Source organism: Botryllus schlosseri, chromosome 8, assembly GCF_051294905.1.
Source record: "Botryllus schlosseri isolate E-star chromosome 8, Bs_hap1, whole genome shotgun sequence".
NCBI classification, from domain to species: domain Eukaryota; kingdom Metazoa; phylum Chordata; class Ascidiacea; order Stolidobranchia; family Styelidae; genus Botryllus; species Botryllus schlosseri.
In genome coordinates, this window is record NC_137243.1 from 16,324,455 (window position 1) to 16,352,284 (window position 27,830).

Here is a 27,830-nt window from a genome sequence, read left to right on the forward strand (position 1 = left end):
TCCTGTCACAAAAATTGATCTCATTATCTTCGATGCTATTTCCGATTTCTGAATAGCTAAATGTATGAATGCATGAGCTTGAATTATGAATATATGTTTGGTGCAATGGAATATGAAGCAATTCTGCGGGAAATCATTTCGTCTATTGAGTAAAGTAATGTAGCCTATGGTAGAAAGCAACGGCGAGCAACACATGTCGACGGTAATTCTGTTGAGCGTGTACCCTGGACAGCGAGCAAACGGCTCGCCATTGCCAATGAATGAGTTCGGTACTGTAATGTGTTTGATACTGTTCGATACTTTGCTACTGTATCGCTCCGGTGTTTTGTAGTAGCTGTTGCAGTTGTAGTTAAGTAGTGTCATACGGCGATTAGTTACAAAGTTGAAGACAAGGCTGTTTTACTATACGGAAGATATGAAAATCAGAATCTCCTAAATGTGCGCAGGAGCCTAGTTGTCTTACTCGGCAAAATTGTATGCCATATATTTGGTCTTTAATAGGATCGACTCAAACAATGTAAAGTTCGCCCTCAACTATAACGATTGTCTTCTTGAGGTAGCCTATCTTTAGACACAGTTTCGTCATAATATCGGCTGACAAATATGTAAAACTCATTATCTGCCTTCACCAAGAAAGTGGGCTGGGACGGACAAGAATGGCAGTTTTCGTGAGAATCTTTCAGCTGCAGTTCGCATACGGCGGCTTACTGCGGAAAACGGCAGCTTTCAACTGTAATTTGAGGCCACTTCATATTTGGAGCGCCGTGCCCCTTTAACAATAACAATATTGACCGGCAGCTTTATAAGCTAAGTCTGAAGCAACCGAATGAGTCATAGAAAATTTGCCTACGTACATGGTTAATATGTTGTTGTTTCCTCATTCTCAGATAACGCGCAAACTATAACCATACGCTGCGCATCTCGCCCGCAGCAGCTGGTAATATACAAAACAAAATAGGATATGTATAAAGTCAGAGATCTATCAGGTATAAGATGTCTGTAAAGATGCTTGGATAGTAGTTTTCGATGAAATTGTCTAAAATTCGATGCAGGTAACTTGATCAATGATAAGTCGGACCAATGCGATCGTTTGGGATATCATGTTTACGCGGAGACTTTGGCTGGCTGTCTTCACAACTCTCCCGCTCCTCTGACGGTAGGAATATTTGGATCCTGGGGTATTGGGAAGACTTTCATAGCGAAAAGGGTCAAAGGTAAATTATTTGGATTTATTTAACGTGCACGTGCAGACGAATGTAATCACTCATTTCTTCATAATAAAGTCGCTTTTCCAGATATTTAATATGCTATATGTGATTGGTACATTCTCATCATAATTATTTTCAGTAACCTCCTTATATGAAAGTAAATATGTGAATATTTGGAATCTTTGCGATATTTCGGCGATTCGTCCCTGTCAATTACACAAATATATGTTTGTGGTAACGGGAATCCACATAGCGTTTTCCTAAAATAACTTGACATTGACTTGGACTCCGAGTATGCGAAATGTGGAATGACTCACAAGGACTTGGAGACACATTCCATGTTAACTTCGAGTCAGCAAATATTCGACTTAGTAAAGCATTCTACGCCGTTGAGCCGCACTAGAAATGATCAAGTCATCATGATTCCGTTTATGTTTTCGAATGGTCAATTCCATCAGCGCCGACATCGCAGACAAAATGTAGATAAAAAGACTGTGCCTATAGCGAAATACCATCATTGCAACCAACAAGTATAAATTCGTTGAATCGGTCTTGTTTGTTTGGAACTAGCTGGCACTGCGCTCGATTGAAAATCTATGTGTCACCCATTCCTGAATCCACTTCGGGATATATGCGGAAATGCAAATAAAAATGATTCACGAGCACCAACAGTTTTGTTACAACGATGTGATTTGCGAGCTGTTTCGGAAATCAGTCGTTAAATTCAAATGCACATCGAAGGCCTGTATGAATGTTGGAGACGGCTGCATACATTTCCAAAGGCAGAGATGTTTAATATCCAGTTGAATGGTTGTTCATTAAAAAGGTATTTTTCTAACAACTCAAGTTGGTCCTTCCTTGGCAATTTCAACGAAGTTAACGAGTAACAACCTACGAGACGCTCAAACATTATTTCTCGTGTAGCCAAATGACTCCGGAACTGCCTACATACCGCTGTCACGCAGCATTTCAGTCAAATTACGTAACTTGTGATTGAATTATACCCAAATTAGGCAGTACATCCCGGAAGTAGTATTCTCCGCGACCTAAATAAATAATCCGGGACTTAAATCGTCTCGATAGCTTAGAGCTGACATGGAACCAATTATGCAAATGTCTATAGCCACATATACTTATCCATCTGCATCCGCTCGCAGACTTGAGATTAATGGGAAACTAAAATAATGACGAGTCACTTTGAAAATTTGCCTAATTTGACTAGTGACTTGACAATTTTTATACGACTAGACCTCACTCGAGTAAAAATTTGTGGTGACTCGAAATAACTTATGACACAAAGGTAATGAGTCATATCACGGCTACTCTTACTAAAGACATACTGCTCACAGGTCGCGATAGATAATATAAAATGAAACTAAACACTCCTATAGATCTGATGCAAAAGACCATTGGCAGTCGTGCATCAATAAGAAACTCATTCCACCACCACCACAACAACAGGGTAGTAACTGACCCCAACATGGTACAAAACCAAAATGCTAGATGAAGCTGATTTTCTTGCCACCAATTCAGCTCATCGAACCACTAAGGCTCGCAGAAATTACGCAGCGAGATGGACTTTGGCGATGTTAAACTGAATTGGAGACATATTATTGTGTCATTCAGAGTTCCTGATGAAATTGGAAAGGGGTGAAAGTATATCCAGCAAAACTAGCAAGAACCGTACCACTGGGACATCAACGTTCGAATCGTATCGCATCCTATTTATCGTGACTACCATAGTGTTGGGTTTGGCTACATCGGTCGTTATTTTGGATCATCTTAACCGAAGTGAGATTTCAACATAGAGTAGCGACTAGGCATGGTGTGAACGTAAGGTTCACGTTCGCGTTCTGTGTGTGAACCTCGGAAATTTAGAGGTTCACGTTCACAAACGAACCTTGGTAGGTTCTGCACTGTGAACCTTTTTCATAAATTAAAATTTTCGCCTCATTATAACATCTTTGGTTGAAATTTATTGCATTTCAACGGCGGGCCATTTCTATGCATGGCGCTGGCAGCATAGAAAATTAACACTAAACGAGCATGCGCCTTGACATTCTCAAAAATTTTACCTGCTTTGTTACAAAACTTTGCTCGAAATATCCAGCTTTCCGTTTGTGAATATTTAGTGACTCTCTGCTGTGATTTTGACTCGCAATGACACAACATCAATAGCGAAATACAATGTAGTCAGCGAATGATGCTTTTGTAGCCAATCAATGGAATTGATATCGTTGTCTGATGTAAAAAAAATCCAGCAGGTGTACGGGGTCAATCTTGACTTCATATGTCTATACTCTATTGTATCATAAAAACAAAATCCGTGCGATTCGGGTGTTGGCTACTGCTGTATAACTTGTTAATTGGTTATTATCGGTAGCGAGTATAGAAACCCGTTTTACACTCTGCTCAATATCAACGTCGCAATACCCAGACACCGAATACATTGTCCGGTCTGGACTAGACCGTTAAGGCGTAAGCTTATATTCCCTTGCAAGTCTTCGCCGAAATTGTTGGCAAAGCGGCGGAAGATATTGATTTTATGGGATTATTATAACATTTGATAGCCCTAGTTGATACATTTGGCGACGTCTAAAACGTGAATATGTACTTCAGCATTGTGGCATTATGCGGCCCGAGTCGTCGCTAGCTATCGTGTACATTAATATTGGCTATCACTTCACTGAAATGTAGGGATGAAATTAGCTATATGACGTCACGGGACGTCATGTGGTTCACGTTCGCGTTCACACAGAACCTTTCAAAAGGTTCGCGTTCACACGAACCTGAATCTTTCACAGGTTCACACCATCCCTGGTAGCGACACTAACCCATTTCAAAGCCTGAAACCGAACAGCGTTTCACACGATTTACCCTTATCTGGTAGGGATAAGTGTGAATTTCGTACTGAAACTATGAATAATTGGGAGTGGGCCGCGGTAGTAGTAACTAACAGTAAATTGGTAAAATCAATGACGTCACCATAAATTACCATAAATGACGTCACCATAAATCGCTCCAGGCACCCTTGAAAATACGGTTTCGATCGATGCGAAAGACATACGAAAATATTTAACGCGTAAGTTGATGATTCTTTAATATTTTCCACACGACACGAGATGTTGCCCACCACTGGTATAGAGGCTCAAAGCTCGAATATACTGTCCACTGTCCATCCACAGAGTTGACTGTAAATCATTCATGCGCTCGTATAGAACATTTTAGTGGTGAACGCAATATTTCCTTGAAATTGCTCTAGTTTACCGATAGTAACCGAGCACGTGAATATATTGAGAGTAATCCAAAAAAGATTCAAACTGATGATCCACCTGATGGGTGGAAATCCCGAGCATCTGAAAATCCTTGCATTCGTAACATAAGCCATGCAGTTGAACTCGGCCTTTTGTGTGCGTTTACAATTCGTTTTACTTTAAGATGACAACACGCCATTAAGAATCATCAAGTCTTATGCCTTGTAGGTATTATTATTTGAAAACTAACATTACGCAATGAATTTTGCTTCCTTTTAAGAAATTCAATCAATTATAATTATTTGGCCTCAGGAAATTATAATGTCATTCTCATTTCGTAGTGAAAGTTTTCAAATCGTTTTCATAAATGCGTCCACTGAAAAATATTACATTTGTGTATCACGATGCAAAGGCTCTTTCCAATTTTGAGGTGTTTCGATTCGTGTTAGCCTACAGCAGTGTTGGGATGACTCTTGTCAAATTTTTCGTATGACTTGACTTGACTCGAGTCACTTTACAAAAATGACTTTACTCGAGACGGCGCTTTAGAAATGTGGATTGACCCGTAACTCGGAGCAAAATTTACCAGTCAATTTCAAGTCATCAAGTAATCGGTGTCTATTAAATCTATGTATCTTGTTTATGTTCGGATTGTTCTCGATACGCATGTCTGACTTGTGAGAGCAACCGGTCATTCACTGATTGTACCTTTCACTAATCCTCCATGGTTACATCACAGATAAATTGACCGAAAACGAAATGATCACAGCTTACGTTTATGTACTAGCAGTAGAATATAGCAACGTATCAATGTTTTTTTTTTATCAACGTCTCAGTGCTTACATCGCGCAGTGCTCACCTTAACCAATCCTCTTGTATGGTTTGAATATAACAAGTATAGTTTATACGTTTATGTTCTCACGGCTGTGTAGATGGGTAGTGTATTGTACCATCTCAATTTGTTTCAACTCAACTCTTCGTTTTCGATCCTCTATTTTGACTCACGTATTTTATTAGCAGCTCTACGTGTGCGTGCGAGCGATGTCACGCCTCTTTTAATGTATATTCAACTTTATACTCGTTCTTTGATTCAAGATATATGACTATTGACCAATCAATCTGTTGATCTTGCAGATATCTAAATAAATGTAATGACTTTGAATGATCACTCATACTTCGAAAATTCAATTTTACTTGAATTGTGACTGGACTCGTGACTTGACTTGACTAGACTTGACTTGACTCAAATCGACTCGACTTGACTCGAGTCACCTCCAAAATACGAATAACTTGACTTGACTTGAGTCAAAATGTGCAATGATTCGAGATGACTCGTGACGCGAAGGTAGTGACTTGATCCCAACACTGGCCTAAAACCAACACATTTAAATGTTCACCTACTTCGGTAAAATTACAAAATTCAATTCCACTGATATGTAAATCGTTCAGCGATTGTACATGATATCAATGTACGTCCGAGTCACAAGTCAATCTCACTTTTGACTCGGGTCAAGTCGAGTCATTTTCAATTCACCACCGAGTCAACTCCGAGTCCAAGTCAGCGAGCCGAGGGTCGAGTCTGAGTCATGGCATTATGACTCGAGTGCTAATTCAAGTCATTGTGTTTACTGCTCAGTTTCCGAGTAAAGTCTTGTTAAACCCACTTTTTATAACTCGGTTTGGTGATATGGAATAGTTCGCATGTATAATATACTGATTTTCTTCACTTTTAGCAGTTTGTGATGGCATTTTCAAGTACAAGTACTAATAGACGGAATCCTAATAGTGTGGTTATTTTATTATGCTTCAAAATTACAATGAAATGTCGGTCCTGGTCGTCTGAGTCTCGAGTCATAGAATTTGGTTCGAGTCATACACAAATTGACATATTATTTCCTGATTCGAATCAACTGTCGACGCCCGTTCACGCGGTTCGTTATCGCAAAGATCTAATTTGATATTTTGAAAAGCCTGTAAATTGAAAGCAATCATGTTAATATTCTTAAGGGAATAATTTTGGAAAGTTTACGAAACACTAATCTATATCATGTAATCAGATTAGTCTTTCTATTTATCATACAGGGGGAGTGGTCCAGTTATCATCGTCCAAGTCTTCTAATGTTTCGTCGAGCGTTATACATGATCCGTTCTATTATGCAAGCTGGACATCGTTCTGGTTGGTGATTCTTATATTTCTGGTTACATCTTTACCAGTGTTCTTCAGATGCAGTAACAAGAGTTGGAAGAAAATTAAGAAATATAGCACAGTTTTACTCTACACCTTGTTTACAATAATTCCCCTCAAGAGAGGTAAGTGTGATTGTATGTCGCGTTTATGTATCGACAGATAGCGACGCAAAACGTTTCGTAACTAAACTTTTATGATGGAGTAGCTCGAAATATATAGCTACACCAGGCGAGATTACGAAACGCTGGGCGGCCCATAAGACAAATTCTGAAAATGTAGATAACAACCATAGAAAACTTATAGCGATAAATGTCGTGTAATGAGAATGACTGAGGACTAAGTTGCACCGTGCAAAAGTAGATGGCATCGAATACGATTGTTAATCTCAGTGGCTTTTTGATAACTTATGGTATGGTATGGTATGGAGGTAACTGATGACCTCCAATTTAATCACCTCTATTACTCTTTGCACAGCATCAACTCCCGATGCAAGCATCGTAGATACCCAGTGCGATGTAAAGTACGAGCCAAACAGCAATAACCAAGACAAGGACAGGTAATCGAAGTCAACATCATAGTAATCTTTTGTGTGAGAGTTTATTTTCATTATAGACGACGGGGGTTGCATATAAAACAAAACGTGTTTTAATACTATTATTATCAAAAAATGTAACTCTATTCCAGCAACAGTTTTATTTGCAAATAATGTAATAAAAAATACAGGAACTGCTCAATTGAATACATTTATAAACAAAGGTGGTCAGTAACGAAGTACTTCTACTTTTTCGAAGTAGTCAAGCCGCTATCCTCTACTTGCAGTACTTACTCCAGTAAATAGAATTCCCTATTTCTAATTCGTAATATTATGCGATTTACTTACTTTTCGCTGTTTACAACTTGCCAATTAAAAGTATTATCGTTGTGTCATTATTACATGAAGTAACATTACGTTTATGGCATTCTTCGTCCTGTACTAGAACCGAAATAATCCAATTTAAATGTATAATTTTCATCTGCAAGTGATCAGATAATGGCCAAATATAACCCATAAAATTAATACCAATATGCGTCAATGGTCCATTTTTTTAAACGTCCATACGATTCAAATTAGTTTTCCTTATAAAGACAGTCCTAGGTATGACGTATAACCAGGGTTGCCATATCGTCCTTATTTCTAAGATTTGTCCCTATTTTGAAAGGCCGTGTCTTGGAAAACTCAACTGTCTTTATTTTTAAGAAATGTCCTTATTTTCGACTGGTGCCCTTTTTTGTCTTATTATTAACAACTACTACTACAAAACTTCTATCGTTTTCGCCCGGTATCCGTGATGCATAATATTATAAAATTATTTTTTTGCGTCGTAATTTTATGACACCATGAATGAACGGAACTCCCGTGGTGTACACACCACATGATTTGACTTCTAAGTGGTGAGATAGCTATGGCAGCAGTGAGTGGTATAGCAGTTTTGGCTGCAACCCTATACCAAGCTTTCGCAGCGGACGTCGTTTTAGCGGTAAACAGCAGTACCAGGTTTTCTGCTGTTTAGTCTACTGCATAATAAGCTGTGGGGAAGGCAGCATTTATTGCGTTGTGCAAAAGGGAGCAGTGCAGTCGACACTTGGGTTAAAAAACAGTAAAGCTATAAATCATTGATAATTATAATCATATTGCACAAATAGTTTTAGCTGCTAATAAGGCTAAATCTGATTAGTTATAATGACCAAGCGCAAAAGCGTTATTCGTGACGATTATGAGAAAGATTTCAAAAGTATCAAACGAAGTTGTTCACAAATATTTTTCCAATAGTCTGCCTCCTGTGTTTGATGACTTTTTCATACCTGCTAAACATGTCCATTCCCATTACACGAGATCCTCGTCTAAAGGAAACATCTACTTACCCCCACCCAATAGCAACCTAACTAAGAGATCTATCGACTACTCGGGACCTGTCATCTGGAATGCATTACCGCCACATATCCGTGAATTGACTTATAATAGATTCAAAAAAGCCCTACTTGATCACCTGTTGTCGTTACACTAACACTGTTGCCCTACCTCGCCCAGACATTGCTTCATTGATCATTTGCTACCATTGTTTAATTTTTTTCTATTTTCCTTTCTTAACTAAACATTTTTTTACAGCCAGACTGTTCAGAGTCAAGTGTACCTGTTTGATGCTGGTGTGATCAGACTAGATGACCTTCACGGTCTTATCGATCATTCCTAGCTAATACCGAATACTGTGCACGCATATTTTCTGTACCACCATCACTGTCGTTTGTTATGTATTTTGGTTCGATGAAAATAAAGACTCTCTCTCTCTCTCTTGACGGGCAAGTGTTTCGCTCATTGCAATATCTGCAATTGTGACATTAACCTGGAAGCCACATAAGTAATACCGCTTTTTCAACCAACACATGTACAAAACGCTTTTATAATGCCAATCTAATTTTTCGACTGTCCTTATTTTCGGGTCCTTGTCGATGGCAACCCTGCGTATAACTATAGACATATTCGAATTGCACTCCTATACGCAGAACAATATTTTGTAGTGTCATTTGGCCGATGCAGCAACACATATATAGGCCTTACAGCGCATATAGTATACAAATATAGAAGATGGCGTCTTTGTAAAAGGGACGAGAACGGATGTACCTACAGCGATGATATCGGCGGTAATAAATGTTGTGGTAATTAAGATAAACAAGAAAAGAAAAAGGTGTCATGGATAGGCATGTTTACATTGGGGAGTAGGCAATATCAGACCTCATTTAATCGAAGTAGGCCTTTTTTGATTGAATCGATTTGACATCATCGTATATATTTCCAGGAAAAAACTGAAGACCAAGTATATATTTGTTGATTTTAATGCCTGGCAGTACGTCGGAAGTGATGTTCTATGGGCAGGAATCATCCTTAATTTGGCCAAGGCAGTGGAGAAGGAATTTGGAGCATTTAGCGTCCGACTGTTTCGTCTATTTCAGGTAAGACAACAACAAGTGTACGTTATGCTTTGGCAAATCAGAAGTTGGCCTGTAACATCGACGTGACTGCTAGCATTTGTAGAGGGCCTCGCCACGCCATCCGCCCCTCATTCTACCAAGCGACATGATTCATCTTTGTCGACAATCTAGGCACAAACTTTAAATGTTGGTAATAAAATCGTAGTCAGTGTATATAAGTGTAAACAGACAAAGAATGCCCAGTCTATAGGAATCCATTATCTTTTAGAAAGGAAACGGCTACGAAGAATCTCATAACGATGATATTTCGAGAAATGGCTTTTATCTACGGCCAAACGGACACGAAACCGAGAGAGAATTAAATAAGATGCTTCGTCATTTTGGTCTACTCGCAAACATTAAAAAAGATGAAGGCTCTTGGTGGTTTATTAAATACTATGATCCGATTGACGAAGAGGAAGCTTATCTAAACCTTATGAAAAACCACTATGAAGTCAAAAAAGACATCTCCGGACCATCTGTTACACCTAATCCTCCAGGTAATATGCACTCCAACCCTGCATTCAGTGGTAATGGATCGGAGCCGGAGTCAGGTTATGCTCATAAAGTCGAACACAACGGGTTCTGGCAGTACATGAAAGAGAAGCCAAGAAAAATCTGTTGTTGTCCGAAACTTTTCTGCTTTGTTACATTCATCACATCATTCATCGCAAGTTTGGTCTGTTCAAGCATATTAATGGCAAGCACGTTTGGTGCCAATTTAAAGGTGAGTGCACCCAGCAATGGGGATTGCTGCTACTGCTGCTTAACTATACATATTGGCTTTAGCAGTGGTTCCCAACCGGGGATGAATTTTATGAGTACAGTGGTGGAATTCCACAAAAACCTTAAACACTTTTTCATTGAAAATCTTTCCTTAATCATGAATATATTGATTTTTAAGTTCGTGTGAGAATACAATAGGACCAATATGACATTCTGGATCGTAATTCACGAGTAATAGGCCCACCAAATTGAACGGAATACCAACGTTCGGTATCGAATTACATAAGCATGGTGATCGATACATGCTAAGCTAGCCAAATATAAACAGTGGATAATAAATATATTTATTCAACAGTATAATAGCATGCCCCTGTAGCCGTCACAGAAGTCAAGCCCATATTATTATATAACGGCGTGATGAGCTCTCTTTCCGCGGTTACTCGTCCATCAGTGAACTCGATAATTATGCGTTATATATGGGTACTGCCTTCGTTCGCTTGATCTTAACTAACAGTTAAGGCCTTTACAATAGTGAAGTCAAATATTGCGAATTTGTAGTGCCTGAAGCTGCATATTACAGCGGGAAGGCAACTCTGTCGGCTAGAAGTTAGGCGGAACGTTCACGCGTGAAATATCAGTTTTGTAATACCGAACTTCGCGGATAGTGACGTTTGTGACGTAATTGTTCAGTTCATGTTCATTTGTCCACGCTTTGCGTGAAGTCAATTACATCGGCACTTGGCAGTGCTCTCGCAGTAATTGTTACTGCGGGTTTGGGGTTTGTAATCGCGATTGTCCGCTTTTCTCGACATATGATGGTAAATGCTCATTGCTCATTCCGCAGTGCGATTGTTCTAATGCCGCCCCACGACACTCATCCATGTCTCGCAATAGTCGTCCTCGTAATAACAAGAGTTTTCTAAACCTACTTTCAGCAACAAAGCGAAGGTGATTTTTCCACTGGAATGACCCTGATTGCGGTGTTGCCTCCGTCGCTCCTGGGAGCAGTCGTGATATTGAGATTCGCGTGGGCGCTGTTTGATTCACAGATTCGACAGATAAAAAATGCCATCAACGGCGTGAAAGGAAGCATTACAGCTGGACTGGGACTAATGAGCACAATTAAGGAAGAGGTAATGTCTCATAAATATTTACACTGGCTTATTTTCCTTTACTCACTTCCGTTGCCCTAATGCTAACCCAATGATGTACAGCGCGTTCTGCTGATGTGCTAGTGAATGTGCTGTATACACGCATTTAAGGGGCACTGCTCTCCAAAAATGATGTGGTCTCAAATTGAAGCGCAGATCGAAATTATTTTGGCCGCAACCATTTTCCTCAGAAAGCCGTCGCAATGGAGCTGCAATTAAATCAATTTTACGTAAACCCCGTTCCGCTCCAGCTACCGCGTTTCTTAACCCGTTGTTAAATTTCTGGCGTGATGTCTTCACCGTCGCACTTGCTCAACGCGACCTCCATATTGTAGCTTTATTTCTTTATGTAGTACGTGGAAAGCATATGATATGCCACTTACTTTGCCTCCACAGTCCATATGATACAACAGCACGGACTTGCAACACATGCCACTTGCAACACATGCATGTATTTGTATAATCATCATACTGGTCGAGGCTCGGCTGTACGCTAGAGGTACTGTTCTGTGCTCGAACATTCTCAAGGACACATTCCAATTTACCATAAATACTAGACACAGGCCTCAACATGGAATTATCCGAATGAAGTCACAGCCACCGAAATCGTTCTTGGCCAATGGGTATTGTCGCAATACCGTACGACGGTATGCACTTCAAAAATGCTATCATTTTACATCCATAATAATGAGTCACAATCGGCACCACCTTCGATATATCATTCTTGTGAATTTTGCATTCGTTCGTATACAAATTATACATCTATATTAATTCCCTATTCGACCAGACGGCATTTGCACAGCAGGGTACCGGTAGCGTACAACAGAGCCTCGACAGTATGGTGATTATACAAATACATACATATGTTCAGGGTCGTAACAGCACTTCGCCAGTGCCCTCCCCCCCAAAAAAACGTTGGTCTTGGGCCCCCCATATGATGATAAACTGGACTCCCCCTGAGGCTTTTCGTCGTTTACCGCTACTTATCTTCTACATTGGGGTATTTTACTGAGTCAGCCTTTCTCGTCTAAACGCGCGAAGCGCAAAAAATTACCATGGTTAATGATTGAATCGGTCAATATGATCGGGAATTGCATATATATTGCTAGCAATTTTTATCCTCTCTCCGCTCACGTAATCAGATGTACCGGTAGAGCGGTGTGAGGTGCGTTTGAAAAGGTACGACCCCTCAATAATAACTAAATATTTTCGGGCGTGTACTCGTTGGCAGAAACGAAACAGCACTTCGTCAGCCCCTCCCCCCAAAAAAAAAAGATGGGTCTTGGGCTCCCATAGGATGATAAAGCTACCCCAATCACGTTGTTCGCTTTTGCCACGAAAGTATAGTCGTACTGCGTAGTGAGCCAGCGCGAAGCGCGAATATCTTCGATATAATTTATGATAAAGTCGGTCAATAAGATCGGGAATTGCATGCTATCAATTTATTGTCCTCTCTGCTCACGTAATCAAATTTACCAGTAGAGCTGAGTGAAGTGTCTTAGCGACAGTAGGGTCCGTTGGTAAGACTCCGTAACATGATGTTATTTCGTGACCTCTTGTCTGCTATATCAAAAAATATATAACCTCCCAAACGTACTAAACTAAACTAAAAGACGCACACGATTTCAAATTGGTATTTCTTCACTGGCATATAATTTTTCCCTGCGGGATAGTATTTGTATTGTGAGGTTCAGATTTCCAAGACAGGAACATTCGGCACCAGTCATTTAGGCGACTATGGACAATTAAACCTATGTGTATTTTGTATACATAACGAAGTTTTTAGTCAGCATAAGGGCAGTCCTCTTCGGCCAAGGTTTTCTCGCTGCCGATCGTTCTGGCACACTTCCTGGAGTCGCATGTTATATGGCCTAAAACTTTTTTTTTTTTTTTTTTTTTTTTTTTTTTTTTTTTGCGGCTCGCCGTATTTCCTGCCCTTCTTCGACCCTCTCTAAGATTTAGGGTCGCCTCCGGGTCAGGGGTTTTTTAATATATTTTCCAACTAAGGTGTGCTTGTTTCCAACTGAGTTGTTTTAAAGTTGAAATTAATATACGTTTTCCTTCTTGCTTTTTATTTTCAGTGGTTATTTTTGTCTTTTACATACCTTATTACAACCAAATACTCCAACTGCTGCGACGGGCAGAAGGGGCAGTATCTCCCATTGCGTTGGAAAAACTGACCACCCGTCGCGAGCAGTTGGGGGGTTTTTGTTTTGGGTCTCCATCCTCCCCTGAGGGAGTTTTTACTATTTTTTTGTTTTTGGTTGGCGTTTGGATTGACCAAGTTTTATCTTGGAACCCAGCAAACCTCCCCAACGTCTTGCGTTTTTCTTCTTGCCTCCTCTTTTTGCTTATGTTAGACTCTGTGGTCTATCTAATTTTTCCGTCAGGTCTTTCATTTCCGTGTCCGGGTATTCGAGTAATTTTAGCCTTTGTCTAAGCGTGCCGCACGTTTTTTTGAGTATTTCAGTTACCACATTCTGTGTACTTTTTGGTTTTTCGTCCCCGTTTTCCAGTTGGATTCGGCTATGTATTATTTTATGTCTGTAAATGGCCAGGATCACTTTGGCCTGTTCTTTTCTTTTTTCTGTTTCTTCTCCTTTGATCAAGTGATTTTCTGTTATTTTTATTTTTTCTCCTTTTTCGTCCCGAATGTAATTATTCAGTTTTCCTAGTATTTTCTGGGCGACGGGGCATGCGTACACGACATGTTTTGCTGTCTCCTCTCCGTGACCGCATCTCTGACATTTGGTGTTCACTCTTTTTCCGTTTTTGTTGTTTAGGATATTTTTAGAAATTCTTTTTGCCCCAAAAAGATATCCTTCGTGGGCTACTCTGAATTCTGTGATCCTTTCTTTATTAGTAATAATCCTTTCGACATTTCCTGTTTGGAAATGGATATTGCCCCACTCGATGTTTGAGGGGGGGGGGGTCGAGCCCGTATGTTCCTTTTCGAACGTGGCTTTTATAGCCTGATAGAATTTTTTCTGCGTAGCCTCTTTTATTTCCTCCAGAGGCCAGTTCAGACTTTCTATAGTTTTCGTTATTTCCCTCCAATCTTGCGGGAGTTCAGTTTTATGTGGCATGTTGTTTGTAAACAATGCCGTGTTCCACTTCCTGATTGTTGGGCCTAGACAGTACAAGGCAAAGAAATGCCAGAATTCTGCTGGTCTTTCTAGGTTTGCCAATACTTTCACCTTTTCGGCCCTAACGGCTCTCATTCTGGACTGTACGTGGGGGATCGCCATCCCCCCTGGACTTTTTGACGCACAAGATTTTTGCGTGACACCATTTCCATTTTTTCCGGGTACCAGATAAATCCGAAGAATAGCCTATTTATGGTGTTCACTATTTCCATGGTTGGGTCACTGGCTATGGTCCTAATTATTATTTTTGGCATTATGACAGTATTCAATATCAATTGTTTACCATACCAGGTTAAATTTCTTTTTCCGAGATCGAATAGTTGGCCGCGTATGACCTGTACTGTTTTTGTCCAATTTTCGTTATCCTGGTCTTCGCCGAATTGTTGTCCCAGTATTTTTATTTTTGTTTTTATTTGGCTTTGGAGGTGTCCCGCCATGTGAATATCCCTCGGGTTGTTCAAGGCGAGGATCTCTGTTTTGTTTTTATTCAATTCTTGGCCCGTGGCTTTTTTTTGTAGCTCAAATTCTTTGTAGACGTGTACGACCGAGTTGAAGTCCTTCGTTATGGTCGTTACGTCATCTGCGTATTGTTGAAGTTTAGACTCGTGTTTGCCAATTTTGATGCCACGGATATTTACGTTTTTTCTTAAGCGTTCGGCTATAGGTTCAGATGCGATATTATATAAATATGTACTCAGGGGGCATCCTTGCCTGAGGCCTCTCTTTACGAAGATGTTTTTCGTGCAGGCTCCGTTTATGTGGATTTTGTTGATCGAGTTCTGGTAAATCGTTTTTATTAACTGGGTAATTTTTCTCCCCAAGTTGAATTTTCCCATAATCTCGAAGAGAAATTGATGGGAAATAAGGTCAAATGCTTTGCGTTGATCGAAATTTGATATAATGATTGGTGTATTTTTTATTTCTGCATATTCCTTTATGGCCCGCACGTTTCTGAGGACGTCAGTCATTTGCCTCCCCGGAATAGCCGATTTTTGGGTCTCGCCAATGATATCCCCGATGTTTTCACGTATCCTGTTGGCGAGGATTTTGGACAGAATCTTGTAGTCCACGTTGGTCAGCGATATTGGCCGCCAGTTTTCTAGTTGGTGTGGGTCGCCCTTTTTGAACAGTAGTTTTACCGCCGAGGCTCCCCACGAGCTACAGATTTTCCCAAAATGAATTGCGTTATTATATAGCAGCCATAAATCGTCTTTTATTAGTTTATAAAAGGTTTTATAGAATTCTGCTGTTAGTCCGTCAGGACCGGGTGATTTATTGTTGGCCTGGTCCCTTATGGCCAGCCTAATTTCGTCTTCCGTGATGGCGGAGTCTTGAAGGTACGCTTGTTCTTGTGTAAGGGACCTGCTAACTGAGCTTGTAAGTTCTTTCCTGAGCTCAACCTGTCCTTCGTGGGTCTGGCCCCACAGTTTATTGTAAAATTCCCAAGTGGCGTTCAAGATTTGTTCTTTCTCTTCCACTAGTACTCCGTCTTCCTGTGTGACCGCGTCTATGATTTTCTGTGTTCTTCTGTTTTCTAGGCTGCAGTAAAATTGGTGTGTTGGTTTTTCTTCTTCCTCTAGCTGTTCTTTATAATGAATCTTCATGAGGAAGTCTAGTTTGTGTTTCTCCAACTGTTTGAGGTTTTTTAAGCTTTGTTGCCGTTCGTTTGATGTTGTATTGGGGTTTTCTATTAGTTTTTCCCAATATTCCCGTTGTTCGTTATTCTTTCTTTGTTTTTCCCGGCCGAATTGTATCGCTACTGCTTTTGCTTTTTCCTTCCACTCATCCCACCACGTCTGTAAATCGCCATACTTTGCTTTTTCAAATGAATGTTCCGTGTACAGGTTTTTTATTAATATTTTGAATTCTTGTTCTTGGTAGTGGGATGTATTATTTATCCATAATCCGTGTCCCCATTTCAGGAAACTTTTGTGCTTTATCACAACTTTTTGGAAATAGTTGTGGTCTGCCACAGCATTTACTTTATATTCGCTTTTCCTAGTGTTCGTACATAGATCTTTCGTCATGTAGACGCGGTCAATTCTTCTAGAATTATACGGTTTGGTGATAGTGTATATTCTCTTTTCCGGCTCTCGCCATCGGAATATATCTAGAAGTTCTTTTTCGCTTATGAAGCTTCGCCACTTGTTTGCGGTTGTTGTAAGCTTAAAATTCCATGTATTTTTCACGTCTTTTTTTGACACTACCATATTGAAGTCTCCTGCTACGATGGTGGAACCATGCTCATTCTGCAGAGCCTCTATTGTTTCCTCAAAAAACTGTTCTTGCACATTAGAGTTGGTGTGTGGTGCGTAGAGGTTATAGATGCTAACTACCTGTTTTTGGTCTTTTGTTGTAATAGCAGCGCTGTGCAGTCTGTTTGGGACACGAATATAATGTTTTACACTCATGTCCCCCAGCCATTCCTTTCTAATGAGTATCACGGTGCCCTGATAGTATAGTTTTGTTGGCTGGTTTGTCCACCTGTCGTGTTTGTCTAAGCAGTTTATGAGTACCTCGAAGTTGTGTTTTTCTGCCCACTTTGTGATAAAGTTCTTGTTTATTTTGTGGGTTTCTTGCAGACAATAGATGTCTACTTTTTTTTTTTTAATAAATTGTTGCATTAGAGTCCAGTGTCTTTCCAACCCATTCACGTTAATAGTCAGGAACGACAAGGTTGGGATTATTTTTTGGAGAGGACTGAAGATGAGGCTGCTGTAGTGGTATCTGCATTTCCTCTTACGATGCCTGTCAGTAGCTTTCTAGGTTGTGTTGGCTTTTTCCTAGCCATCCTGCTTTCTGGGCTCTCCTCACTCGGCCTTTTGATAGGCGAGGCCGGTATTTTATTGCGGAACGTATACTCAGTCATAGTTTCCGGGACACTCGGTTTCCTTGCAGATACCGGTGTCCTCGGCTCTGGTGTAGCTGTTTTGGTTCTCGATGTAGTTGTCCATACGGACGTTTGTGAAGAGAAGGTTGCCATATGTGTAGGAGTTGTTTCTTCTTCTGAGTTGTCTGCTCTTATTTCCTCTACGCTATCACTGTTTTGTTCAGTGTGTTCATGGTGTTCATCATTTTGTGTTTCCTTCTCTTGTATTACATCTGCACTGTCCTCGATACTTGATTCCTCTCCTATGACTAGTTCGCCGTCCGAAGGAGACTCGCATGTCATGTTATCTTCGTTTTCTCTGTTTGTTTCTTGGGTTGTCGGGTATTCCTGCCTCAGAATGGGGCATTCCTGTCTTCGGTGTCCCGGTGTTTTGCATTCAATGCACACCACCTGGCTCTGACAGTTTCTTGCAGTATGCCCCGACTGGAGGCAATTATAGCACTGTGGTGCATATTCACCGGGTGGGCGATATACTTTGCACCACAGCTTCCTAATTCTGATAGCTGGTGGCAGTTTTCCCCGTTTATAGTTTTTAATCATGATTCTCCTGTATCCGTTATGTATTTCACTGCCTTTGTGATTCACCTTGATTATTTTGGTGACTTTATGTCTTGGTGCATCGTGGCGCGGTAATGGCCGACCCCGATATGCCCATTTCTATAAATCTTGTGTAAATCTCGATAACTGGCAACTTGAAATTGCGCCTGGCACGAATATTTTTTAGAAAAGTTGCGTAAATATTCAAAAAATACTCTATAATTTATGCTAATTCACGAAATTATTTTGGGCCCTTTTCGAGCTTGCCCCCCCCAATTAGAGGGGGTTGGGGGTGCGGCAGTCACGGTCCTGCATATGTTGCAAGTGGCATTTAGAGTCCGTGCTGTTGTATCATATGGCCTGTGGAGGCAAAGTGAGTGGCATGTCATATGTTTTCCACGTACTACATAAAGAAGTGAAGCTACAATATGGAGGTCGCGTTGAGCAAGTGCGACGGTGAAGACATCACGCCAGAAATTTAGCAACGGGTTAAGAAACGCGGTAGCTGGAGCGGAGCTGCAAGTGGCATTGAGAGTCCGTGCTGTTGTATCATGTGGAAACAAACTGACTGTCGCACCATATGTTTACAACATACTAAAAAAAAGAAATTGAGCTACAATATGGAGGTCACGTCGAGCAAGAGCGACAATGAAGATATCGCGCCAGAAATTTCGCAACTGGTTAAGAAACGATGATGCGCAGCCGCGTCAGTTGGGCCTATGAAAAATTCATTTAATTGCAGCTCCCTTACGGTGGCTTCCTAAAGAAGATGGCTGCGGTAAATTTTTCTTTTTCCGATCTGCGCTTCCATTTCAGACCACATCATTTTTAGAGCGCGGTGCCCCTTTAACGTCAAGCGTCGAAGATGATTGTAATTACAAAGTTTCTTCTCGTAAGTATGTCAGTGTGTTACAGGTTGAAACGTTGAGCAACTTTATTAACGTCATCAGATTCACTCATCAGATTGAATACAAAATCGTTATCACCGTGGATGATTTGGATCGCTGTCCACTTGACAAGGTAACATAAGATTAATTGACCACGAGGGACATGATCTATATATGGAATAATATTGAAACAAATGTAGGAGAATATGAAAGGCAGGAATAAATTAAACGGAACAAGTGGGATAACTATGTACAATGTACATTTCAGCGAGATCAGGTCGCGTAGTCTTATTTCTTAAAAGAAAACCTCTATATTCCTGATAGCTGATGATGGAACATCTCCCAATCTGGATTTAGCTATGAATGTGGCACTTGATAATTGAGAGAAAAGTTAGCGGTCGATTAAGAAAGTTGTGAACTTGTGTAGCATGGTTTCGCGCCAGCTACGGCAATTGTGGCAGCAGACGAAATATTCACTTATTGGGAATTGAAATGACATTAAAATTAGATCAGTTATCATCCGACTTTTGAGTCGATATCCCCTATTGTTCTCTTGTGAAGTGGAACTTTTCTGCCGATAGAAAAATGTAACGTATTTCTAATAGAAGCAATAATTTGAAAATATAGCCCAATAATTCTTACTGAGTACACAATCATCAGACCAGCGATAATCTGGCACTGCCAATTCAACAACAATTTGCTAGGAAGAAATGAAGACGACAGTAATGATTAAAAACATGGTGGATGGAGTGATGACGTCATCGGACAGACCAATATAATTATTATCCGTGGGAGTTGACCGGCATCGATATTTCGACGGGGTCAGATATCGTTGACGTTCTCCATGTAACTGTTTCGGAAACAGAAAAATGTCCAGTGGCATATTACACAATTCAAAGTATCATTAGGGACATGGTCGGCCTTAGCAATTTCGGCAAATTTCATGATGGAGCCCTTGCGATCCTATACTATGCAGTTTTATGTGTGGATTAAAATCCATCGCCTATAAGGGATGCTCTGATCTTTACTAAATCTAAAATTTCTAGTACGATGAAAATCTCAGTACTCTCTGCCTCACCTATAAAATAGGCTAATACAGAATGCATTATTCAAAGAGAAATTTGAGGGATGGTATAAAAGTTCAAATCCACACCGCTGTAAGTTTGCTGGTGGCACAACGTCTGTGAAACATAAACCCTGATAGGAGGTTCGCCGAAGTTACATGTGTGTACTTACCATTTTTATTTCTATTGTCTGAGCTATCTGCAGGCCAATAATTGACTTACAAACCGCAGCTTTCCCAGGATGGTATAGTTTGGAAAGTCCTGGTGTAAAGGTTATTTAAGATGTACGTAAAACTAAATAGGCTATATCTATGTCACAGGTGAAGAGTGTACTAGAAGCTATAAATGTGTTGCTGAGTGACGAGTCATCGCCTTTCATTTGCCTCATCGTCGCAAACCCAAGAGTTGTATCGAAATGCATCGAAGGTGAAATGGCCAACGCTTTGATAGAAGCGCGCATTACTGGACACGAGTACATCAAAAAGATTATCAATCTACCTTTCTGCATACCGTCGGTAATTATTTTCAAGTTTCTGCGTGTTCAAAATGGAGTAAATCGTATGTGTCGTGATCACTAAAATTTTACCAGTAAGTGGGAAAAATATTTAGCACGATGGCCGCATTCAATACATTCGCGGGCTACACTGAAGTGAAATTGAGATTATAAGCCAAAATATAATCATTTATTTGATGATATAGTGATCAAAGAAATGGAGATAATATTAATTTGTTGATAACTCACTCTCGTCAGAAACACTAACGAAGTTTTACATAGCCGGTCATCCGCAAAAACCAATTTGTCAATATTGGGGAAGAAAGTATAGGCTGTACCGATTCTTACAACAGGATGGAAATTTGAAATTATTAGCAGCGATCTGATCATAGATTTTCTGATTCCGGTTTTGGTTTAACTTCAGAAAACACAATACTGACAGCATCATAAACCTTCAAATATTCTCCAGGAAATGGCTTAGTGTGTTACAGTGTAAAACCTGCCTTTGTCATGCTCTTGACATCAACATAATTTACTGTTGTTTCAAACATTTTATTAATTCAATTGTTTTATTTTTCAGCTCATAATTTAACAAACTGTGCCTATAATCATGGTGTTTGGTTTAAAGTGCTATTTCAAATTGTAGCCACGGTTGATCACTTGACAAGTCATACATATTGCATTATCTCCGACGCCGAAATAGAAATACATTTCAGTCGATTCTTTATTGAAAGCAAAGAATTCATCTTCAACTTGATTGTTTAGCTCAACATAGATAAGTTGTGACCGAAGTTATGAATTAGAAGTATATAACTGTCCATCGGACGATTCAATTTAACGCGTGCGCATCGAGTTTTCCAAGTACAGCACCGAAAGCAATAAACTTGCTGGGTCGCCAATCTAACATTACACTCGTGATCCGACTTAAGTCATTTCCGTTTATACTTCTGGGATGTTTATCAACCGAAGTATTTCAAAGTACGTGGACCACGAGGTCATGCTATTGCCCAAAGCAATAAAATTAGAAAGAATACTATAGTGAGACTATCAGTTCACGATGAAATATATTAAGAAAGAGTTTAATCAAGTCGCTTCAACTCAGTTTATCAATATTTTTACAACGTGTACATGCGTTGGGCCTCACAAAATGTCGTCGGCGTATTTGGCCCACCAATGGTCTGTACTAATTTGTTTAATACCGAAGGAAGCACCCTGCCGGAATATAAATCCCGAAAAGTTTCTCTTTCGAATTACCAAGTTACAAACAGTTAGATAAACATCGGTTAAATCAAAACACAACGATTTTGTTCGTACAATGTACATAAGCCCAACATGACAGGCCAGATTTCCAATTTGACAATTTAAAGTAGAAAAATTAGAGCCGTCCATCTTCACCTTAATTATTTACAGGTTAATTCTCTAAGACGGTACTGCGAGGGCGTAGCTGATGTTGCAGACGGTGCAAGGTTCGTTGAATAAAGTTGTAGAATTGCAAAATGGCCTATTGTATAATATCGAATGATTGAAATATTTTGATTATTACAGGAATGTTGATACTCAACTTGGCAGACAAGATTCAGTTGATTTCGTAATAGAGTAAGTCGCTTCCGAATCAAATTATTATGCTATACTCATTCAAATAAAGTTGTTACAGGAAACCCATTTTGGACCATTTAAAGTTGGAGGACGATACTGACAGTGATCCTAGGTACACCAATCAGAAGTAGCTGATCACGGACATTCCCGTTTAGCCCTAACATACCGGCCTCGGCTATTCTGCTATAAAACAGACAAAGTTGGTTATTGAAAACTTAATTGTAACTGAAACTTAAATCTCGAGCGACACGCGCGTGACTTTTCATTGATTGACGACATGACTAAGGTCATCATAGCCATTGCGCATTTGTATAAGTGCGGACAGTGAGAACCCACATATGATGGGTATGGGAACGGATGGCTCAACCATCATGAGCAATGCTCATTGAGCATGTTTTGTAGGCCAGGCCCTAGCTTCTGTCCGTTGGTACGGAGAGCTGTCAGGCTGTACGTGAATATAGCTTTCTGCTATAATCAACAAATTATTGCTATTGATTCAACCAAATTGGTTGGTGTTTCATCTCCCTCATGGGTGTGAAACATACCACCCGCGAGCCGTATCCGGGCCTCGAAACAATTCTGAGTAAAGTTGCTTGTATTATGCAGCACATTTCTGACAATGTTTGAGATTATGTTAAGAAATACTCCCTCAACATAGAAAATGTCGAACATATTTAATTGTTTATAAGCCGCATTAAAACCATTCGCCGGCGGTGTTGAGTTTTCACTCTAATCACTATCAGAAATCGGTATCATTTACACAAAATTCTTCTAAGGAAAAAGAGCTGTGCGTACTCAATTCATAGTTTTGTGGAACAATTAAACCGAAATAGCTATTCAAAGAGGCGAAAGGTCAATGCGAAACCGTTGTATAACTCACATGGAAAATATAAAAGTTACGCAACGAGTACAATTCAGATATCTGTTGTCGAAAATCACTATAACTTCTGACGCAAAAGATCCCCGGCATTCCAAAAACTCCGATTGTTGATTTATTAATAGTTTAACTAAATTCCAGCGTCCGCGGTTATAGTTTAATCTCTGGTATTCCTCACAGCGAATACGTAGCGCCAACCACGCATCAAGACTAAAACAAATGGACCATAGAAATATGACCACTGATATCGTCATTAAAACCACTGTTATAGCGGTTTATAACTGCATTCAATCGGTCGAGCATCATAATTTTGGCAATTCCCTTGTTGCGAATAAAGGGGCTGTTAGAATTGAGCCCCTATGATTCGTAATAGGAATATTATGTAGATAGTCTTGAAAACATAGCATTACAGTAATGTGTTTGAATCATTCGACTAGTCCAGCCGCAATCGGCGAAAAGGTTTGAATCCAGCCCGTAACCCAATTTGTGTTTGACACTCCTGCTCTATGGCGTCTGCATTTAATTGACTTATGGCTCCCAGCAAAATAACCGACGCTGATGCAAATGTAACGCCAGCTTTTTCGAATATATCCATCGCATGTCCTACATGCGGCAGCTACAATATTAAATGAAGCCACAATTTTTACAGTAAATTGATCGATGCAACTTCATAGAAGTGACCATAGTGACCATAGTGACCATGACCATAGTAGTCGAAACAACATGAACAACCAAACAACAACTTCATTGAACATTGCTGAGTAAGGCTCTTTCTCCACAGTGAAACGACAAGCCAGTTTATCAGCGACGATACCCAGAGACCAGAGAAATGTGGATTCGCGAATTTCGAGAGTTTTGAAATCAAATGCAGGTATTGTCTAAATGTCAACTTATCTGATCCATATTTGTTGCTACTTAATTGATTTATATATGCGTTTGTTTATTAATGCACTACTTACATAATTGACTATATTTCGTTATACGGTTTCAATTTAAAATTTCACTTTACTATTAGACTTTAGCGTATACACTGTACACTGTACAGGCATACTTTTCGAGTTAATAAGAGAACATGAGACGAGAAACATTATAGCAACGATTCTATCAAACCAATCAAATGATATTCAATATGAAATTTTGCTCCTCTGATAAATGTGATACCTGTCATATGCGCTTCCGGAATATTATTATATTATTACATATTGCTCGCGTTCAAAATAGCGAATGTTAAAACAGTGACTGTCATATAGGGTTACCATGTGACCTCCTTTAGGAGGATTTGTTCTCCTTCTTCAGGAAATCGAAAATGTCCTCCGAAGACGCCTAAATGTCCTCCTTTTTGAGAATCCATCCTCCTTCATAGCTTTGAAAGCCAGGTTAATGGGCAGGTCGAACTATAAAACGCCATAAATGACGCGAAATCTGTAATGCGAACGTTCCAGCGGGTCATTCGGGAGTGGGACTGGAAAATTGAACGTTTTTAGTCAACAAGACATCAGTATACGTAAAATATTGAGTAATTCGGGAGTTGAGTCAGAAAGATTACTATTTTTTTTGGTCAACACAAGAAGATTCCTAGTACAAATTTTATAATCAGCAGTTTTTAATCCGTTAATCCAAGCTAACCTGAACCCTAAATTTTACTCGCAATTCTGAATGCCTCTATATTTTCAATATATCGCTATGAAAATTATGACAATACACTCAGTTTTTGGCATTAGATCGTCTGAATGCCTGGATATTTTAAATACCTCGTCGTTATGTTACTCCAGCTATAGCTATATCAAATATTATCGCCTTTAAAGGACCATTTTCGCTGCGGCTTTGTTAGAGGATTGATCATTATTTTATAATATCACTGTGAAAATATCGGTAAAATTTGTTTTGAACTGACTGTATTGCCCCATTGTCATTTTTTAAGAATAGTAGAGAAAAGTCGTGATAGGATCCGGGTCGAACAAAATTTTGAGTATTTGATTCGACTCAGCTATATTTCGATTATATACATTGTACATCTAGTCACTAGTCATCAGTATCACTGGTATAGAATATCGGGCAGGGGTCCCCAGCCTGTGGGCCATGGTCTCCTAGAGAGGTACGATCCTCTTTCAACGGGACTATGAAAATTTACCATTTCTAAGTCTATTCCACGATAACAAAAGAAAGAAATTAAATTTAAAATAAAAAAATTACAGGTTCAAGCTGCAAGAAAATATGCAAATATTACGCTAAACTTAATGAAATTTTCATGTTCTTATCAATATATCGTCGTGAATGTGGTTTTTTTAGCAATGGGACTTCTGAAACATGGCAGTGTAGCGTATTGGATATTCAACGTGACATGCCGCTGGATCTTTTCACCGCCAGAGCAAAACAAACCCAACCATTACATTGACTTAATATGTAATAACTAAGTAGAATTAATGTACTATTATGTTTATTGTATGTTGTATTATTTATATCATGTTATCATAGCCTTTATAAGAGGCTATACTATTTTATCATGTTAACTACAGGTTAATGTATAAACCAGTATAAAATAAGGATGAAAAATGAAAAGGATGAAAATAATGCCATCGTTTTTTCAACATTTTCATAGAGGGCTATGAAAAATTGTTGGAAACTCCTGCTATAGAGTAATTTCCATCAGCTAGTATGGTGTCTGGCCTAAGTCTGAAATATTTTGTTGACGGTGCGATCTCTTACTTCTAACTGAGATTTCATTTCAAAGGAGTCTATTGGAACAATCGGACGAAGAAGGAGATAACATTCACAAATTTCTTATTCGCAATCCTCGCAATGTTAAAAGGATTATGAATGTTCTGATGATAACATTACGCTTGCTCAAATCAATAAGGGAGAAAGTGAGATCTAAGCAAAAATATACTTCGCATGACATACATCTCTGAGAGTCTTATCTGATCATTGATAATGAACCCAATTCATGGGCTTTGTGGCGCTTACCGTCCGTAACATTTGTCTTGCTGACTTCCGGCCTATTAGAGCTTGTTATCGACCATAACACCACTATGAATATTTGGCGATTTTTACAGGAAATATTTTTCAATTGGTTATCAGCGAAGTCATTCGAGCCGAAGAGGGGTAAATTGGATGATCCAGCAACATCCATCACATACCCCGTTCACGGTACTTTAACGATACAATTATCCATGATAAATTGTTTATAATAGGCCTAACATTTAATTTTCTAGTGCTGCAATTCGGAAATGACCCAGGTGACGCTAGTGATTTGTTGAAATGGATAATACTGACTGACCAATGGCCGTTTATGATGAGTTGCATCGTATATCATATCGAAAATGGCCATTACAAAGAGTGAGTGTGTTTTGGTATCTTTATAATAGGATAATATTGCCATTTATTGCGACCAGTGTTTGAAATTACGTTTGGACCGGAAGGCGCGATACTGTTGATGCATGAAATACTTTCTGATGTAAGCTTCTGAGCGAAATCCTTTGAACGGTCGTTGCACTTGAACATACGATTTGGATAGTATACTTGGAATTTTCTTGTCCCCTGGCAGATCATGCTATCGCGAGCCACGTGACATTTCATCAGGAAAATGAAAAGTATCATGATGGGAGATTTAAAAATCATCATATTCGGACCATTTCCTGGCTCATAAGCTACACCAACAAGTATAGCAAAGTTGTATTCGTGGATATATGTTCTGCAGTTATAGAATAATATAAAAGCAATACATAGAAGTCAATATTAATATTTTTCACATAGTATATCATGATTGCTGTATTGTATGGTCGTCGATGTTGTAAAATGCCTACAGAAGGCTACATAATGATTTTGCAGAACTTTTGAGGACAGACGTAGTCACATCAGAAGATATAGCGAAAACGGAGAATTGTTGAGAATTCTGGAGTGAGTTACCGCTAGGTTTTTATACGTGGAAGCGGGGTAATATTATCCAGTCGACTTGTCATTTTAGGACAGTCGAGAAGAAATTGGGGAAACGTCATGAATCTTGCAGATTATCATCACTTGACGGCAATCTTACTTCACTGAGAAACTTCCTTACCGAGTGGGATTCGTTGACTATCCGAAGACTAGTGACGCTTTTACAATTCACCGTGAACCTTGATCTTTCATTACAACAAGAAATAAAATTCCTCATGTATTGAATGGATCAGACGGCCTCTATATACCTGATAATTCGGGCCGTGCAGTTTCATGACTTCGCATTCATCCTCCTTATATGCGATTATGTTAATGAAGCGAAGTGTCATTAAATAAATACTCAAAATCAAGGGATGTGTAGTGGTTTTCTTTATCAGTCGATAAGAGACGAATAAATATACTTGCAGTGAGCCGGATGAGATATTTCCGTCGGATTATTTTGGTCGGTTAATCATCGCTATCAGTTTTCAACGCTCAGTTTTGCAAACTCAATCCCCAATCTGAGAGTGCGTGAGCCTAAAAATTCCTTTCGGGGCGTTTGTGACTACAAAACAGACGGAGACCATTGATGTAGGCCTACGCATATATCGCACAATACAAGAGTCGTGCATCAAAAAGCTATGAACTGCGTAGAGGCGTACAACTGGTCGCCTGTAACTCATAGAGACGTACGCCCGTCGCCCTTATACGGCAGAGATGAGCATGGATTAGGATTAGGTTTTGAAAAAACAGGGTTTATGAAATTTTGTCGGATTTGGATTGGATTTGGATTAGACATTTTTTTCAGAACGGATTTGGATTGGATTTACTTATTTTCTGGGAGATTGAAATGTCGTGTGGCGAATGGCGACAAACTTTATTCAGATCAGGTATC

At 39.5% G+C, this 27,830-nt stretch overlaps 2 protein-coding genes across 8 annotated transcripts in view; one reads left to right on the plus strand and one right to left on the minus strand.

Annotated features, from left to right (window-relative positions):
* LOC145445086 (uncharacterized) overlaps positions 1-27,830 on the minus strand; it is a 96,546-nt gene that overhangs the window by 23,331 nt on the left and 45,385 nt on the right. The window lies entirely within an intron of this gene.
* On the plus strand, positions 4-27,306 carry LOC145445088 (kinase D-interacting substrate of 220 kDa B-like). 4 transcript variants are annotated; one of them, XM_080323211.1, is made up of 19 exons: positions 7-986; positions 1,053-1,214; positions 2,835-2,999; positions 6,545-6,772; positions 7,125-7,206; positions 9,485-9,638; positions 9,886-10,383; positions 11,318-11,515; positions 19,022-19,126; positions 20,378-20,572; positions 21,961-22,016; positions 22,096-22,146; positions 22,196-22,258; positions 23,805-23,894; positions 25,755-25,887; positions 26,077-26,170; positions 26,236-26,359; positions 26,852-26,920; positions 26,988-27,306. In XM_080323211.1, exons 1-19 carry the CDS (start codon positions 962-964, stop codon positions 27,178-27,180), a joined length of 2,685 nt encoding a protein of 894 aa, XP_080179337.1. In that variant the 5' UTR covers positions 7-961; the 3' UTR covers positions 27,181-27,306. The 4 variants fall into 4 exon arrangements, with proteins under 4 accessions (XP_080179340.1, XP_080179337.1, XP_080179338.1 ...); XM_080323212.1 differs by having other exon boundaries at positions 8-986; positions 22,205-22,258; XM_080323214.1 differs by lacking the exon at positions 2,835-2,999 and having other exon boundaries at positions 4-986.

What these genes read in the sequence shown, in the direction of transcription:
- LOC145445088 (XM_080323211.1), top strand. Translation starts at nt 962, where the DNA reads ATGTATAAAGTCAGAGATCTATCAG. An exon ending in TTTGGATCATCTTAACCGAA is followed by an intron (nt 3,000 to 6,544) that starts GTGAGATTTCAA and finishes TTTATCATACAG; the next exon opens with GGGGAGTGGTCCAGTTATCA. An exon ending in ATCGCTGTCCACTTGACAAG is followed by an intron (nt 19,127 to 20,377) that starts GTAACATAAGAT and finishes TCTATGTCACAG; the next exon opens with GTGAAGAGTGTACTAGAAGC.